Source organism: Palaemon carinicauda, chromosome 1, assembly GCF_036898095.1.
Source record: "Palaemon carinicauda isolate YSFRI2023 chromosome 1, ASM3689809v2, whole genome shotgun sequence".
Taxonomy (NCBI): domain Eukaryota; kingdom Metazoa; phylum Arthropoda; class Malacostraca; order Decapoda; family Palaemonidae; genus Palaemon; species Palaemon carinicauda.
The window spans coordinates 275,233,787-275,249,708 of NC_090725.1; the positions used below are offsets into that span (position 1 = coordinate 275,233,787).

The 15,922-nt window shown below is 46.5% G+C and overlaps 1 protein-coding gene across 2 annotated transcripts in view; it reads right to left on the reverse strand.

Annotated features, from left to right (window-relative positions):
• The window catches only part of LOC137656612 (RNA polymerase II-associated protein 1), a 203,917-nt gene that overhangs the window by 48,005 nt on the left and 139,990 nt on the right, over positions 1-15,922 (reverse strand). For both annotated transcript variants that reach the window (XM_068390788.1, XM_068390784.1), the window contains exon 7: positions 13,653-13,815. In XM_068390788.1, the coding sequence (XP_068246889.1) occupies positions 13,653-13,815 (163 nt within the window). The remainder of the gene's footprint in view (positions 1-13,652; positions 13,816-15,922) is intronic.

Here is a 15,922-nt window from a genome sequence, read left to right on the forward strand (position 1 = left end):
CCTTCGAAAAGCCTCTAGCTCTTGAGAGTCTTTCGATAGTCTGAAGGCAGTCAGACGAAGAGCGTGGAGGCTTGGGTGTACCTTCTTTACGTGCGGCTGACGCAGAAGGTCCACTCTTAGAGGAAGAGTCCTGGGAACGTCCACTAGCCATTGCAGTACCTCGGTGAACCATTCTCTCGCGGGCCAGAGGGGAGCAACCAACGTCAACCGTGTCCCTTCGTGAGAGGCGAACTTCTGCAGTACCTTGTTGACAATCTTGAACGGAGGGAACGCATACAGGTCTAGATGGGACCAATCCAGAAGAAAGGCATCTACGTGAACTGCTGCTGGGTCCGGAATCGGTGAGCAATAATTCGGGAGCCTCTTGGTCATCGAGGTAGCGAACAGATCTATGGTGGGCTGACCCCACAGGGCCCATAGTCTGCTGCAAACATTCTTGTGAAGGGTCCACTCTGTGGGGATGACCTGACCCTTCCGGCTGAGGCGATCTGCCATGACATTCATGTCGCCTTGAATGAACCTCGTTACCAGAGAAATCTTTCGATCTCTTGACCAGGTGAGGAGGTCCCTTGCGATCTCGAACAACTTCCTCGAATGAGTCCCTCCTTGCTTGGAGATGTACGCCAAGGCTGTAGTGTTGTCGGAGTTCACCTCCACCACCTTGCCTAGAAGGAGGGACTTGAAGTTTCTCAAGGCCAGATGAACTGCCAATAGCTCCTTGCAGTTGATGTGAAGTGTTCTTTGCTCCGGATTCCACGTGCCCGAGCATTCCCGTCCGTCCAGTGTCGCACCCCAGCCCGTGTCCGATGCGTCCAAGAAGAGAAGGTGGTCGGGGGTCTGAACAGCCAATGGTAGACCTTCCTTGAGAAGAATGCTGTTCTTCCACCACGTCAGCGCAGACCTCATCTCTTCGGATATAGGAACTGAGACCGCTTCTAGCGTCATGTCCTTTCTCCAGTGAGCAGCTAGATGATACTGAAGGGGGCGGAGGTGGAGTCTCCCTAACGCGATGAACTGGGCCAGCGATGAAAGCGTCCCTGTTAGACTCATCCACTGCCTGACTGAACATCGGTTCCTTCTCAGCATGCTCTGGATGCACTCTTGGGCTTGACTGATTCTGGGGGCCGACGGAAAAGCCCGAAAAGCTCGACTCTGAATCTCCATACCTAGATAGACAATGGTTTGGGATGGGACGAGTTGGGACTTCTCTATATTGACCAGGAGACCCAATTCCTTGGTCAGATCCATAATCCATCTGAGATTCTCCAGACAGCGACGACTTGACGGAGCTCTTAAAAGCCAGTCGTCCAAATAGAGGGAGGCTCTGATGTCTGCCAAGTGAAGGAATTTGGCAATATTCCTCATCAGTTTGGTAAACACAAGAGGTGCCGTGCTTAGGCCAAAGCACAGGGCTTGGAACTGGTAAACGACCTTTCCAAAGACGAACCTTAGGAAAGGTTGGGAGTCTGGATGGACGGGGACATGAAAGTACGCGTCTTTTAGGTCCAACGAGACCATCCAGTCTTCCTTCCTGACCGATGCTAGCACCGACTTCGTCGTCTCCATGGTGAACGTCTGCTTGGTGACAAAAGCATTGAGAGCACTGACGTCCAGCACCGGTCTCCACCCTCCTGTCTTCTTCGCTACCAGGAAGAGACGGTTGTAGAAGCCCGGGGATTGATGGTCCCGGACTATGACTACCGCTCCCTTTTGTAGCAAGAGAGACACCTCTTGCTGTAAAGCTAGCCTCTTGTCCTCCTCCTTGTAGTTGGGAGAGAGGTTGATGGGAGTAGTTGCTAGAGGGGGATTGCGCAAGAACGGAATCCTGTACCCCTCTCTTAGCAACTTCACAGACTGAGCGTCTGCACCTCTGCTCTCCCAAGCCTGCCAGTAGTTCTTGAGCCTGGCTCCCACTGCCGTCTGGAGAGGTAGGCAGTCAGATTCTGCCTTTTGAGGACTTGGAACCCTTCTTCTTTTTGCCACGATGACTGTCGGCAAGGGTACCTCCTCTGCTGAAGGTTCTGCCACGAAAGGGCGGGATGAACCTAGACGCTGGTGTGTCCATCCTAGGTGTAGGCACGGAAGGTAAAGCTGTGACTTTACGTGCGGAAGACGCCACCAGGTCATGGGTATCCTTCTGGATCAACGAGGCAGCAATCCCCTTGATCAGCTCTTCCGGAAAGAGACACTTGGAAAGCGGAGCAAACATCAACTCCGACTTCTGGCATGGTGTGATCCCCGCAGACAAGAAGGAGCAAAGGTGATCTCTCTTCTTAAGCACTCCAGACACGTACGAAGCCGCAAGCTCACCAGACCCATCCCGAATGGCTTTGTCCATGCTAGACATGATAAGCATGGCAGAGTCCTTATCCGAAGGGGAGGTCTTTCTGCTTAACGCTCCCAAACACCAGTCCAGGAAGTTGAAGATCTCAAAAGCACGAAAAACTCCCTTCAACAGATGGTCCATGTCAGAAAAGGACCAGCAAATCTTGGAGCGTCTCATAGCCAGCCTGCGGGGAGAGTCAACCAGACTTGAGAAGTCGCCCTGGGCAGAGGCAGGAACTCCCAAGCCGGGTTCCTCTCCCGTGGCATACCAGACGCTAGATTTGGAAGCAAGCTTGGTAGGCGGAAAGATGAAGGCAGTCTTCCCCAGTTGCTTCTTGGACTGCAACCACTCTCCCAGTACCCTCAAAGCTCTCTTGGATGAGCGCGCGAGTACGAGTTTCGTAAAGGCAGGAGCTGCTGACCGCATGCCTAAAGCGAACTCGGAGGGAGGTGAGCGCGGGGTTGCAGACACAAACTGTTCCGGATACAACTCCCTAAACAGGGCAAGGACTTTCCTAAAGTCTAAGGAGGGAGGCGTAGACTTGGGTTCTTCTATGTCGGAGTGCGGATCGTCCAAATGCGCAGCTTCGTCGTCATCAGATACTCCTTCATCCGAATGCTGAGGAGGAAGTGGCAAAGGTGGAGCAGAAAGCTGAACGGCTGAATCCGGCAGCACGGGTGCATGCGTAGCTGCACTGGATCCAACATCATGCCGCTGCTGGTCAGTCTGAGAGCTGGCCACAACAAAAGCGGAGTGCTGGTGTGTGGGAGGGACTGCCGTGGGTTGCGGAGACTGCCGCATTGCGTCAAAACACGGCAGCTTGACAGCACTTTCCCACTGCTGATGCGGTAGCTCACGCATGTCAACGGAGGATGCCGCATGTCGGCTAACGTCAACATGCGTCTGGCAGGGTCGACTGCGCATCGGTGGTGGAGCTCTCACAGGCGGAGTGTGGGAGCAGGCAGCCGCAGTATCTGCTGAGCGCACAACCGTGGCAGGTTGTAGGTTAACAGGTGCAGTGTCAACCTTCTCAGCACGATACTCCTGCATGAAGGAAGCAAGCTGAGACTGCATAGTCTGCAGCATAGACCACTTAGGGTCTACCGTGGTAGGTGCGGCAACAGACGGAGTGATTGCCTGCTGCGGAACCACTCTACCTCTCTTGGGAGGTGTGCAGTCTTCGGAAGACTGCGGCGAGTCCGAACTGACCCAGTGGCTACACCTGGGCCGTTGGACTCGCTCGGAAGGGACCTTGCGCTTGAGAGGTCGTGAGACCTTGGTCCAACGTTTCTTCCTAGAAACTTCTTCCACAGACGAGGAATGAATGGGCTCACTCGTCTGTTTGTGGATGGGACGATCTCTGCCAGATACATCCGCAACCACTGAGGGTACATCCGTACGCTGATCAAGGCCTGTCGAACTCTTTGGTCCTTCGACATTGCTTCTCCCCTGGGCTTGGGAGCTTGCAAGAGGTCCCGGACTGGGAGGACGACTGGCACGAACAGATGCACCCTCATGCGTAACACTGACACTGACACTTTTCACCGCACTTGCACTCACTACACTTCCCACTGCACTTTTCTCTTTCAACTCTTTGACATCGGCCAAAAGTTGATTCCGGTCATTAACTAATGACTCCACTCTGTCACCAAGAGCCTGAATGGCCCGCATCATGTCCGCCATCGAGGGTTGAGCACTAGTAGCAGGGTCGGGAGTCACCACTACAGGGGAAGGAATAGGTTGAGGGGCATGGGGAGAGGAAAAATCAAAAGAGCGAGACGAACTCCTCCTGATCCTATCCTTCTCTAGCCTACGTGCATTCTTTAGGAATTCATTAAAATCGAATTCCGAAAGCCCAGCGCATTCCTCACATCGATCTTCCAATTGACAGGATTTACCCCTACAATTGGAACAAACGGTGTGAGGATCTATAGAGGCCTTCGGAAGACGCCTAGAACAGTCCCTAGCGCTACACTGCCTGTACTTAGGGACTTGAGAATGGTCAGACATCTTGAATTCTTGAATTAGCCAAGGGGGGAATCCAAAATCTATCAAAGTCGTCAACAATTAATCCAAAACTAATCAAAAAAGCTTGATAAGTTAATGATAATAACTCCTGAACAGCGAAAGCTAATATCTAGAGCGAATACATCACCAAAAAGCGTGAAAACAACTCCAGAAACAACAGCGTATCCAAGTAGGTCTTGCCGGTGGCACGACAGAGGAAAAATTGGTTCTTGTTGACAAGAAGTACCTGAGTACCTACTCGACAGATGGCGCTGTTGTTGTACACCCCCACCTGTATAGCGATCGCTGGCGTATCCCGACCTTAGGTTTTTTCTGTCGGGCAACAGAGTTGCAGCTACATGATCATCGGGTAAGATTAATATTGAAAAAATACTAATACAATGCATAAGGAAACTTTATAACCATATTTGTGGTCCTTGTAATGCTTCTTCAATAGTGAGACTATAGCAATTATAAAAAGGCAATTTTGGAGATAGTGTACTGTAAAATAAAGATTTCAGAGGTGTAATTAGTCTTTGAGTTATGCTCCAAATGATACATAAGGTTAAGCAGTTAGGCTATATGTGTTGAAAAACCTTAAGAAATAACCCTGGTGAGTAATGTATTTCCCTAATCTGCCATACAAGTACCATTAAATTTCTATTTGAAAAGCTACAATACATTCCAATATATTCCTTTTCCCCTCTTAACTACCCAAACATGTTTTTCACATGGTTCACTCTTAATTGATTAGCTTTGAGTCACAAACTTTCCATATTTGGTTAAACCCAGCAAAGGAATTTGTGAGTTAAGTTTTATTGCATTCTCATCTTTGTTCTGCCTATACAAATATATTTTGTGCTAACTGTTATGACAGCTTCAAAGAAACCTACAGGTGGTCGTCAACTTACCACTGAGATAGATAACTCAATCTGGACGTACAGTATGTCGAACTTAAAAAGTCAAGTTTCCATATATTTATGCTGTGTTATGATATTACAATCATCTTCGTCATATTTTATCAACATTTCCTTACTGTATATCATTATATAATTTTGTTGGTTCAAAGGATATCATATACTTTATCAATACATTTTTGTAATCTATTTATAAATTTTGGAAGCATTCTAACAATCAACAATTATTGACTGACTCCGAAAAAAGGAAGTATTAAAAAAATCCCTTCACTTTTTTCATACTATGCCCGATCCCAAATTAGTAAATCTAGAAACCATTTGATCTTGGAGATCTCTACACTCAGGGAGGAAGTGTGCTGTGCTCTTTTTCTTCATTATCACCCTATTTTGATACTATATTTAATAAATATAATAATATTAGAACTGGGAGAACCCTCCACTTACTGAATCTATATGGCAATTATAAAATCTTTGCCTCTATAGGCAAAGCATATCTCATGCTTGAAAAACTTAAATCCATACATAAAACCCATATTACAATTGACAGAAAATCTTATTTACTAAGACATGCATACATACATATACCAAGGCACTTCCCCCAATTTTGGGGGTAGCCGACATCAAACAAATGAAACAAAAAAGGGGACGTCTCCTCTCTATGTTCCTCCCAGCCTGACAAGGGACTCAACCGAGTTTGGCTGGTACTGCTAGGGTGGCACAGCCCACCCTCCCACATTATCCACCACAGATGAAGCTTCATAATGCTGAATCCCCTACTCCAAGGCACCGGAGGAAGCAGCAGGGCCTACCGTAATTGCGTCACAATCGCTCGCCATTCATTCCTATTTCTAGCACGCTCTCTTGCCTCTCTCACATCTATCCTCCTATCACCCAGAGCTTCCTTCACTCCATCCATCCACCCAAATCTTGGCCTTCCTCTTGTACTTCTCCCATCAACTCTTGCATTCATCACCTTCTTTAGCAGACAGCCATTTTCCATTCTCTCAACATGGCCAAACCACCTCAACACATTCATATCCACTCTAGCTGCTAACTAATTTCTTACACACATTCTCACCCTCACTACTTCGTTCCTAACCCTATCTACTTGAGATACACCAGCCATACTCCTTAGACACTTCATCTCAAACACATTCAATTTCTGTCTCTCCGTCACTTTCATTCCCCACAACTCCGATCCATACATCACAGTTGGTACAATCACTTTCTCATACAGAACTCTCTTTACATTCATGCCCAACTCTCTATTTTTTACTACTTCCTTAATTGCCCCCAACACTTTACATCCTTCATTCACTCTCTGACGTACATCTGCTTCCACTCCACCATTTGCTGCAACAACAGACCCCAAGTACTTAAACTGATCCACCTCCTCAAGTAACTCTCCATTCAACATGACATTCAACCTCGCACCACCTTCCCTTCTGTACATCTCATAACCTTACTCTTGCCCACATTAACTCTCAACTTCCTTCTCTCACATACCCTTCCAAATTCTGTCACTAAACTGCCAAGCTTCTCTTCCACATCTGCAACCAGTACAGTATCATCCGCAAACAACAACTGATTTACCTCCCATTCATGGTCATTCTCATCTACCAGTTTCAATCCTCGTCCAAGCACTCCAGCATTCACCTCTCTCACCATTCCATCAACATGACAAATTCATAGGTAATTTGTATTTTTCCTAACTATACAAACCTTAGCTATTTAATAGGGGTTATTACTTTCGGCGTAGCTGAAATGACGAGCTATTAAAATTTTAACAAGGGTTTACTACCCCACCCCTCGTTAGCGGGGAGTAAGGGGGGTAACCTGCTCCCCCCCCCCACACACACACACACGCCTGTGCTTGAGCTCACTTTGCTTGGAGGTAGGACTTCAAGGGGGATAGGGCTGGCGGGCAAGTTTGATTAAATAACTAAGGTTTGTATAGTTAGGAAAAATACAAATTACCTACGAATTTGTCATTTGTTCCGTAACTGACATACAAACCACGCTATTTAATAGAGGTGACTCACCCATTAGGAAGGGTGGAAAGTCCCTGCCAGTACTGGCTTTTGGCTTTGCTCGGGGACTCAATATTTGAGTGCGTTCGCACTCAGCAATAAGAAGTCCCTGCACCTTGCTAGAACCTTGCTACGCAAGGACTGCGGCCTACGCAAGCTGTGTGTGAAGGTAAAATAAAGTGTGACTCGTCCAAGGAAGTTGACCAGTAGTCCCTTAGAAGGAAACTTTAGGCTAGGACTCTCCCAATACCACCTCGTCAGGGTATGGGGACGTGACAGTATTATCTTAATACTCGGAACACAAGGAAACATGGTTTACCTGCAGTGGTTTGAGGTCAGCTGTGCAGAGAACCCAGGATGCTGCTTTCCCCAAGAGAGGGGAGGATGAAGAAAAGAGTAAGGGCCAGACAAATCTTTTCATTCATGCAGATTAAGACCGGGTAACAATGCCCTCAACCTTCTGCTACTTGTCCACTAAGGAGCCTAAGGTTTTAAACCAACTGTTGTGCAGCCACCACAGGGCCGATAGAAAACGTATCGAGCCTCCTGTGGGTTACGTCGTGCAGGTAGTGGGCTGTGAAGGTCGTCTGACGTTTCCACACCCCAGCTTGAAGGACCTGCATCACTGAGAAATTTCTCTTAAAGGCCAGGGACGTAGCTACACCCCTGACATCATGTGCTCTAGGGCGACGTGACAGAGGAGGGTCTGGATTCAGGGACAGATGGATCATCCTACGAATCCATGCCGAGATGGTATTTTTGGTGACCCTTCTCTTAATCCTCCCAGTGCTAACAATGCTTGCACCTGGGGACGGACTGCAGCCGTTCTTCTGAGATATAGCCTCAGACTCCTTACTGGGCACAGTAAGAGAAGGTCTGGGACATCTGTTACAGAAGGGAGACTCAAATCCGGAAGGAGTCGAACCGAGCGTCCGGCACCCCCTGATTTTGAGTCTTAGCACCAAACTCAGGGACGAATTTGAACGTTACCTCCCCCCCATACCCTTGCATGGGTGATGTCATATGAGAGACCATGAAGTTCATTGACTCGCTTGGCCGAAGCCAAAGCTAGTAAGAACACCGTCTTCCAAGTTAGGTGGAGAACTGAAGCCTGGCATAATGGTTCATAGTGAGGTCTCTTAAGAGACCTGAGAACTCGAACCACGTTCCATGGAGGAGGTCTCACATCCGACTGAGGGCAGGTAAGTTCATAACCTCGTATGAGTTGGGAAAGTTCCAGCGAGGAAGAAAAGATCATTTCTTTGTGCCTGAATGCTAGACTTAAGGCTGAGCGATAGCCTTTCACCCCCGAGACTGAAAGGCGCATTTTCTTCCCGCAAATACACGAGGAACTCCGCTATTGATAGAATAGTGGCATCGAGTGGAGAGATACCCCTTCCACGACACCAACCACAGAAGACTTTCCACTTTGCCTGGTAGACAGATGCAGATGATTTTTGCAGATGTCCAGACATCCTAACCGCAACTTGTTGCGAAAAATCCTCTCTCAGCGAGGAGTTGCTGGATAGTCACCAGGCGTGCAGTCGTAGCGAAGCTACGGCTTTGTGGAAGATGCTGGCATGCGGTTGTCTGAGTAGAGCGTGTCGCGGAAGGAATTCTCTCGGAAGTTCCGTTAGGAGTTGCAGAAGGTCTGGAAACCATTCCGCGTGATGCCATAGCGGAGCTATGAGGGTCATTGATAGATTGACCGATATTCTGGTCTTGTTGAGCACCCTCCTCATCAGACAGAACGGGGGAAAGGCGTACACGTTGATGTTGTCCCACCGTTGTTGGGAGGCATCTTGCCAGAGGGCCCTGGGATCCGGGACTGTGGGGAAATACAGTGGAATCTTGAAGATCAGCGCTGTCGCGAACAGATCCACAGTCGGGGAACCCCACAAAGTCAGGACTTTGTTGGCTACTAGATGACACAAAGACCACACGATACTCACTATCTGAGACGCTCTGCTGAGATTGTCGGCGAGCACATTCCTCTTGTCTGGAATGAAACGCGCCGATAGTAGAATCGAGCGGACTTCGGTCAATCTCAGTATCTCTACTGCAAGATGGGGTAGCTGCTTCGAAAAGGTACCTCCTTGCTTGTTGATGTAAGCCACTACTGTGGTGTTGTCGCTTATCACCACCACAGAGTGACCTGCCAGGTATTGTTGGAACTGCTGAAGGGCCAACAAGACGATTTATATGGAGGCACTTTTCTGATTCTGACCACAAGCCTGAGGTCCTGTGGTACAGAACGTGGGGCCCTCTCCTTTCTTTGAGGCGTCTGAAAACAGCATTAAATCCGGGGGAAGGACGAGAAGATCCACTCCTCTTCGTAGGTTCTCGTCTGTCACCCACCACTGGCAGTCCGTCCGTTCCGCAGGACCCATAGGGATCATGACGTCCGGGGAATCGCAACCTTGATTCCACCAGGACTTGAGCCGCCACTGGAGAGATCTCATCCTGAGGCGATCGTTGGGAACTAGACGAGCCAAGGAGGAAAGGTGACCAAGGAGACATAACCACGATTGGGTTGGAAGCTCTTCTCTTCTGAGGAAAGGGCTTGCGACCCTCCTCAGCCTTGCTATCCTGTCGTCTGATGGGAAGGCTTTGTGGAGATTGGTGTTTATAATCATGCCTGGGTAAACCAGTCTTTGAGTGGGAGGCAGAGAGGACTTCTCGAGATTTACCATGATCCCTAGATCCTGGCAAAGTCCTAGAAGTTTGTCTCGGTGTCGAAGAAGGGACGACTCTGAGTCTGCTAGGATCAGCCAGTCATCCAGATAACAGAGGAGATAGATGCCGATCCTGTGTGCCCACGATGATATTAGGGTGAACACTTCTGGTGAAACCCTGTGGTGCTGTAGAGAGACCGAAACACAGCACCTTGAACTGGTACCCCTTGTGGTCTAGGCTGAATCCCAAGTACTTCCTTGAAGACGGATGGACTGGGATCTGGAAGTACGAATCCTTCAGATCCAGTACTGTATACACATGAAGTCTTGCGGTTTCACTGCAAGTCTGACCGTGTTTGCGGTCTCCATGCTGAACGAAGTTTGCTTTAATCTGGACCTCTGCCCTAAGAGCCCGCCCCCTTGCTGATCCCATGGCAAGAGAGCTAAATGACACCGGATTCGTCCTCAGGGGAGGTAGAGATGTTGTGAACGGGACGCAATATCCCTGACTGATTACGGAAATCGTCCAGGAATTGGCCCCGAGTTCCTGCCACCTGTCTGCGCAACCTTGTAGGCATCCCCCCACTGGCAGACATGCAGGGGGAATGCCAATCCTAGCGTTTGCGGCCTCGGCTGCTCCCTCTAGGATTCTTCCCTCCCCTGGAGGACTTCTTGCCTTTCTTGTCCTTGACCGGAAAGGGCTTAGACACCACTGTCTTCGCTGCCGTTGTCGGTTTCATGGTCTTGGTGGGACGTGGCTGCTGGGGTGCTGGAGGTTTATAGGGCTTGAATGTCAAAGCCCTATGTAGGAGAGAGTCTTGGTGACTTCCTCCACCTCTCAGCAGCCTGCTCCACGTCCTTAGGCTCAAACAGGTTCGCTCCCATAACGGAAGAATGTCTGAGCCTGTAGATTTCGGTGCTAGGGGCCTCCCGGTATTGTCTTGGAGTCCTTCGACTCCCTCCTGGGAGGGATGCAGGACTCCAACAACGACGGAGGCAGGCTCTTCTCCACCCTTATTTGAGAAGACTTTACTGTGCGAGGTGGGGTTTCCCTCAATGGTGTGATGGGGGAACGTCTCACCTCACGTGACTCTCCTGAGGACGGGAAATCCTCATCCGAAGGGGAAGGAGAAAAGTCTGAGGGGGAAGGGTGCCTGCCTCGAAGACTTACGAGGAGACAGCTTCGTCCTCGGAGAAGTTACCGCGTCCGAAACTCCTCTTTTCCTCTTCAGGGGAGTAGATGCAGCCAAGGATTTGTGGCCCAACTCAGAGAGAACAGGCTTGAAAGCCTGTGCTACCGCTCTAATTAGAGCCCCAAACCAGGGCTGACGGCTGCGCTATCAGACACTCCCTCTGGAGGGGGAGTCGCCTGTAAGAAGAAAGAAGATAAGGAAGAAATGTCCCTGGACCTTTCTGGAACCTTCCCCCCTACCGGCAAGCGCGCTGTTCTGCGCTTGGGGGGGGGGGTGCGGTGATGGCGCCCTTACCGCGCGTTGTCCTGCAGCCTCGTGCTTGGGGGGGGGTGCGGTGATGGCGCCCTTACCGCGCGTTGTCCTGCAGCCTCGCGCTTGGGGGGGGGGGGGGGTGCGGTGATGGCGCCCTTACCGCGCGTTGTCCTGCAGCCTCGCGCGTGGGAGGGTATTGGCGATTGCGCTGGGGAGTGCGCTGGCGCTCGCGCAATTCGGAATACCCGGGGCTCGCGCGCGGGAGACTGCTGGAGCGCTCGGGCAAGACTTCATAGAGTGCGCAGGAACAACCGTTCTTGCTCCGAGGAGCCAAAATTAAAGTGAGCTCAAGCACAGGTGTGTGTGAAGGGGGGGGGGGGGGGGTTAGCAGGCTACCCCCTACCCCCCGCTAACTGTAGTGAACCCTCGTTAAAATTTTAATGGCTCGTCATTTCAGCTACGCCGAAAGTAATAACCCCTATTAAATAACGTGGTTTGTATGTCAGTTACGGAACAAATACAAATTAAACAACCACGGTGACATCACACATCCCTGTCTCAGTCTCACTCTCACCGGAAACCAATCGCTCACTTCATTTCCTATCCTAACACATACTTTACTACCTTTGTAGAAACTTTTCACTGCTTGCAACAACTTTCCACCAACTCCATATAACCTTATCACATTCCACATTGCTTCCCTATCAACTCTATCATACGCTTTCTCCAGATCCATAAACGCAACATGCACATCCTTACCTTTGGCTAAATATTTCTCGCATATCTGCCTAACTGTAAAAATCTGATTCATACAACCCCTACCTCTTCTAAAACCACCCTGTACTTCTAAGATTGCATTCTCTGTTTTATCCTTAATCCTATCAATCAGTACTCTACCATACACTTTTCCAACTACACTCAACAAACTAATACCCCGTGAATTACAACACTCATGCACATCTCCCATACCCTTGTACAGTGGTACAATACACGCACAACCCAATCTACTGGTACCATTGACGACACAATACACATTAAATAATCTCACCAACCATTCAAGTACAGTCACACCCCCTTCCTTCAACATCTCAGCTCTCACACCATCCATACCAGATGCTTTTCCTACTCTCGTTTCATCTAGTGCTCTTCTCACTTCCTCTCTCGTAATCTCTCTCTCATTCTCATCTCCCATCACCAGCACCTCAACACCTGCAACAGCAATTATATCTGCCTCCCTATTATCCTCAACATTCAGTAAACTTTCAAAATACTCCACCCACCTTTTCCTTGCCTCCTCTCCTTTTAACAACCTTCCATTTCCATCTTTCACTGTCTCTTCAATTCTTGAACCAACCTTCCTTACTCTCTTCACTTCTTTCCAAAACAACTTATTCTCTTCATATGAATGACCCATTCCCTGACCCCACCTTAGGTCAGCTGCCCTTTTTCCTCCCTTACCTTGCGCTTTTCTTCCACATTTTTTTCTCTATATCTTTCATACTTCTCTACACTATTACTCTGCAGCCATTCTTCAAAAGCCCTCTTTTTCTCTTCCACTTTTACCTTCACTCCTTCATTCCACCATTCACTGCCCTTCCTCATGCTGCCTCCAACAAACTTCTTGCCACACACATCACTTGCAATCCCTACAAAATTTTCTCTTACTAACTTCCACTCCTCTAAATTAAGAGTTTCTCTTACTTTCACTTCGTCACATGCCATTTTCAACTTTTATTAGCTCTTTAACCTTCACTAGCTCCCTTTTACATCCACCTACTCTATTCCCCCACTCTTTTGCTACAGCTAATTTTCCTTCCACCAAAAAATGATCAGACATACCATTAGCCATACCCCTAAACATGTGCATGTCTTTCAATCTTCCAAACATACCTTGAATATTTTGTTAAAACTTGGTATATCCACACTACTAACAAAAGTCCTTACAGAGGGCATAGACCCATAATCTGGAAATATCCTCTAATGAAAGAAGCAAGCACAATCAAATGAGATGTTAATGTAGAAGATAGCAAAAGAGAAGGACGGTTTCTGGATGGTACCAATTTGGTGTTGGAGTAGGTCTTAAGATATAAGATAGGAGAGAGAGTCATACATACCCATATTAGTCCTCTAATTTTGAATTTAACAACTAAGCTGTTCATGGAAAATGTATACCACTATGAATGTTGGGGAATACTTACTGAAATGATTCAAAATAATGACATCCTAGAAACTGATTTACTGTACATGCATACCTGCTTCTTCACCATGATGATGCAATGCTTCAAGATGTGAAACATCTTTGTCATAAGGCAAAATATTTCCTTCAAAGTCAAACCTAGCTACAAAACCTTCCTTGTCTTTAAGTGGTTTGGGAGCAGGCATGTCTGTTAAGGCTCTCAGTTTATCCACCTCAACCTGAAAAAAAAAAAATTGATAAGACCTATATAGCTAATGACTACAATGCACTGAAAACTTCTAGAAATTAGGGGTAAAATTTCATGTGTAGATTCTAATGATTGAGCTGACATAGAAGAATAAACTTAATTAATATGTATTTGAGTCATCTTTTCTGAATTTACTTGCAAATACTTTCCAAAAAATCCTGAACAAAGTTTCAGCATTTAAATCATATTCTCCCTTCAAAACGGCGCATACGTTACAAAATATAAGCAATTAAAGATAATAAATACAGTAGACCCCCCCATACGACATTAATCCGTTCTGGAGTTGGTATCGTATGGTGAAAATGTCGTATGGCGGGCAATAGAATAGCTAATGCGTGCAAAACCCCAGGTAAAAACCTTGAAAATTAGTACATAACAAAATAGTATAGTAAGCACTGTACTACAGTATACTTATATATAATATACAGTACATGTACTGTACAGTATATAATTAAATAACATTACACATACAGTGAACCCTCGTTTATCGCGGTAGATAGGGTCCAGACCCGGCCGCGATAGGTGAAAATCCGCGAAGTAGTGACACCATATTTACCTATTTATTCAACATGTATATTCACACTTTTAAAACCTTCCCTTGTACGTAGTGCTGTTAACAAACTACCCTTTAATGTACAGAACACTTAATGCATGTACTACAGTACCCTAAACTAAAACAGGCACAAATATTAAAGGCGATTTTATATCATGCGTTTCCTAAACACGCTAATAAGCCCGATAAAAAATGGCAACCAATGTTTTGTTTACGTTTATCTCTGATCATAATGAAGAAACAAACTGGAGGTAGAGCTTTGCTTATTACCCAGACATATTTCCCATACTTTTCCCTTAGAACTACATCACATCTTCCTACTTTAGATATATATATATATATATATATAATATATATATATATATATATATATATATATATATATATATATATATATATGTATGTGTGTGTGTGTGTGTACATACATATATACATAAATACATGCATACATATATATATATATATATATATATATATATATATATATATATATATATATATAACTGTATATATATGGGTTATGGAAAAATCCGCGAAGTGGTGAATCCGCGATGGTCGAACCGCGAAGTAGCGAGGGTTCACTGTATAAATAAAAATTATATACTGTACTGTAAAGGAAAAATTGAATTTTATTTACCTTTGGAGTGACGTGACTTGAGCTGGTAGTGGGTGGAGGCAGAGGGGGAAGGAGGCCGTAGATATAAAACGTATCAATGCTAATTATGTTATGTACACTTATTAATAAATTTATTCTTACTATTAAACACTTAAAATCAAAAATGCTTTTTTTTATTATTTTTGTCTTTTGAAATTTTTTTTATGATTTTTTTTTAGAACTTAAAAAAATTACTCTTTTTTAGCTTTTTTAAAAGAATCACTTATCATCTTTGCTTTCTGACACTTCTCTTTTGGAGAAATATCTATCCAAAGAAGCCTGTTTCTGACGACTCCTCAAAATATTTCTAAAATGACTCATACACTTGTCATTAACACTCTCCAGAAGACGACCTGTGTGAAGTTTTTCTGGGTGTTTTTTTTTTCAATGAATCTCGTAAGGTTTTCATACCAACCGATAGCTTCCCTTATTTCTGCTGATGTTGTTTCTTCAGTCTCCCCCCCGTCCTCACCACCACAAGAGCTGTGCTCTTCTTGAATGATGGTCAATTGCATCGCCTCCAACTCCTTCAAGTCTTCAGTCGTAAGCTCCTCCCTGTGCTCCATGATAAGGTTATCGACGTCAGCCTCATCGACAACAAGCCCCATGCACATGCCTTCTTCGTATTTCTTTAATATCTCCAGCTTCGTTTCCATAGTAATCCTCTTCTTACTTTTCCCTTTAACATCACTAGCAATCTTGGGACCCATGGCTAACGAATTAAATTTGGAAAATTAGCACTTAAATGCACAAAAAATACGATATCGCAAGCACTCACACGAGATCAAGTATTTATGAAACGCACACGAGAATCTGAACTGAACGCACGCTTAACAAAGAGACTGAGGCAGCATTGTAGGAGGGATTTCG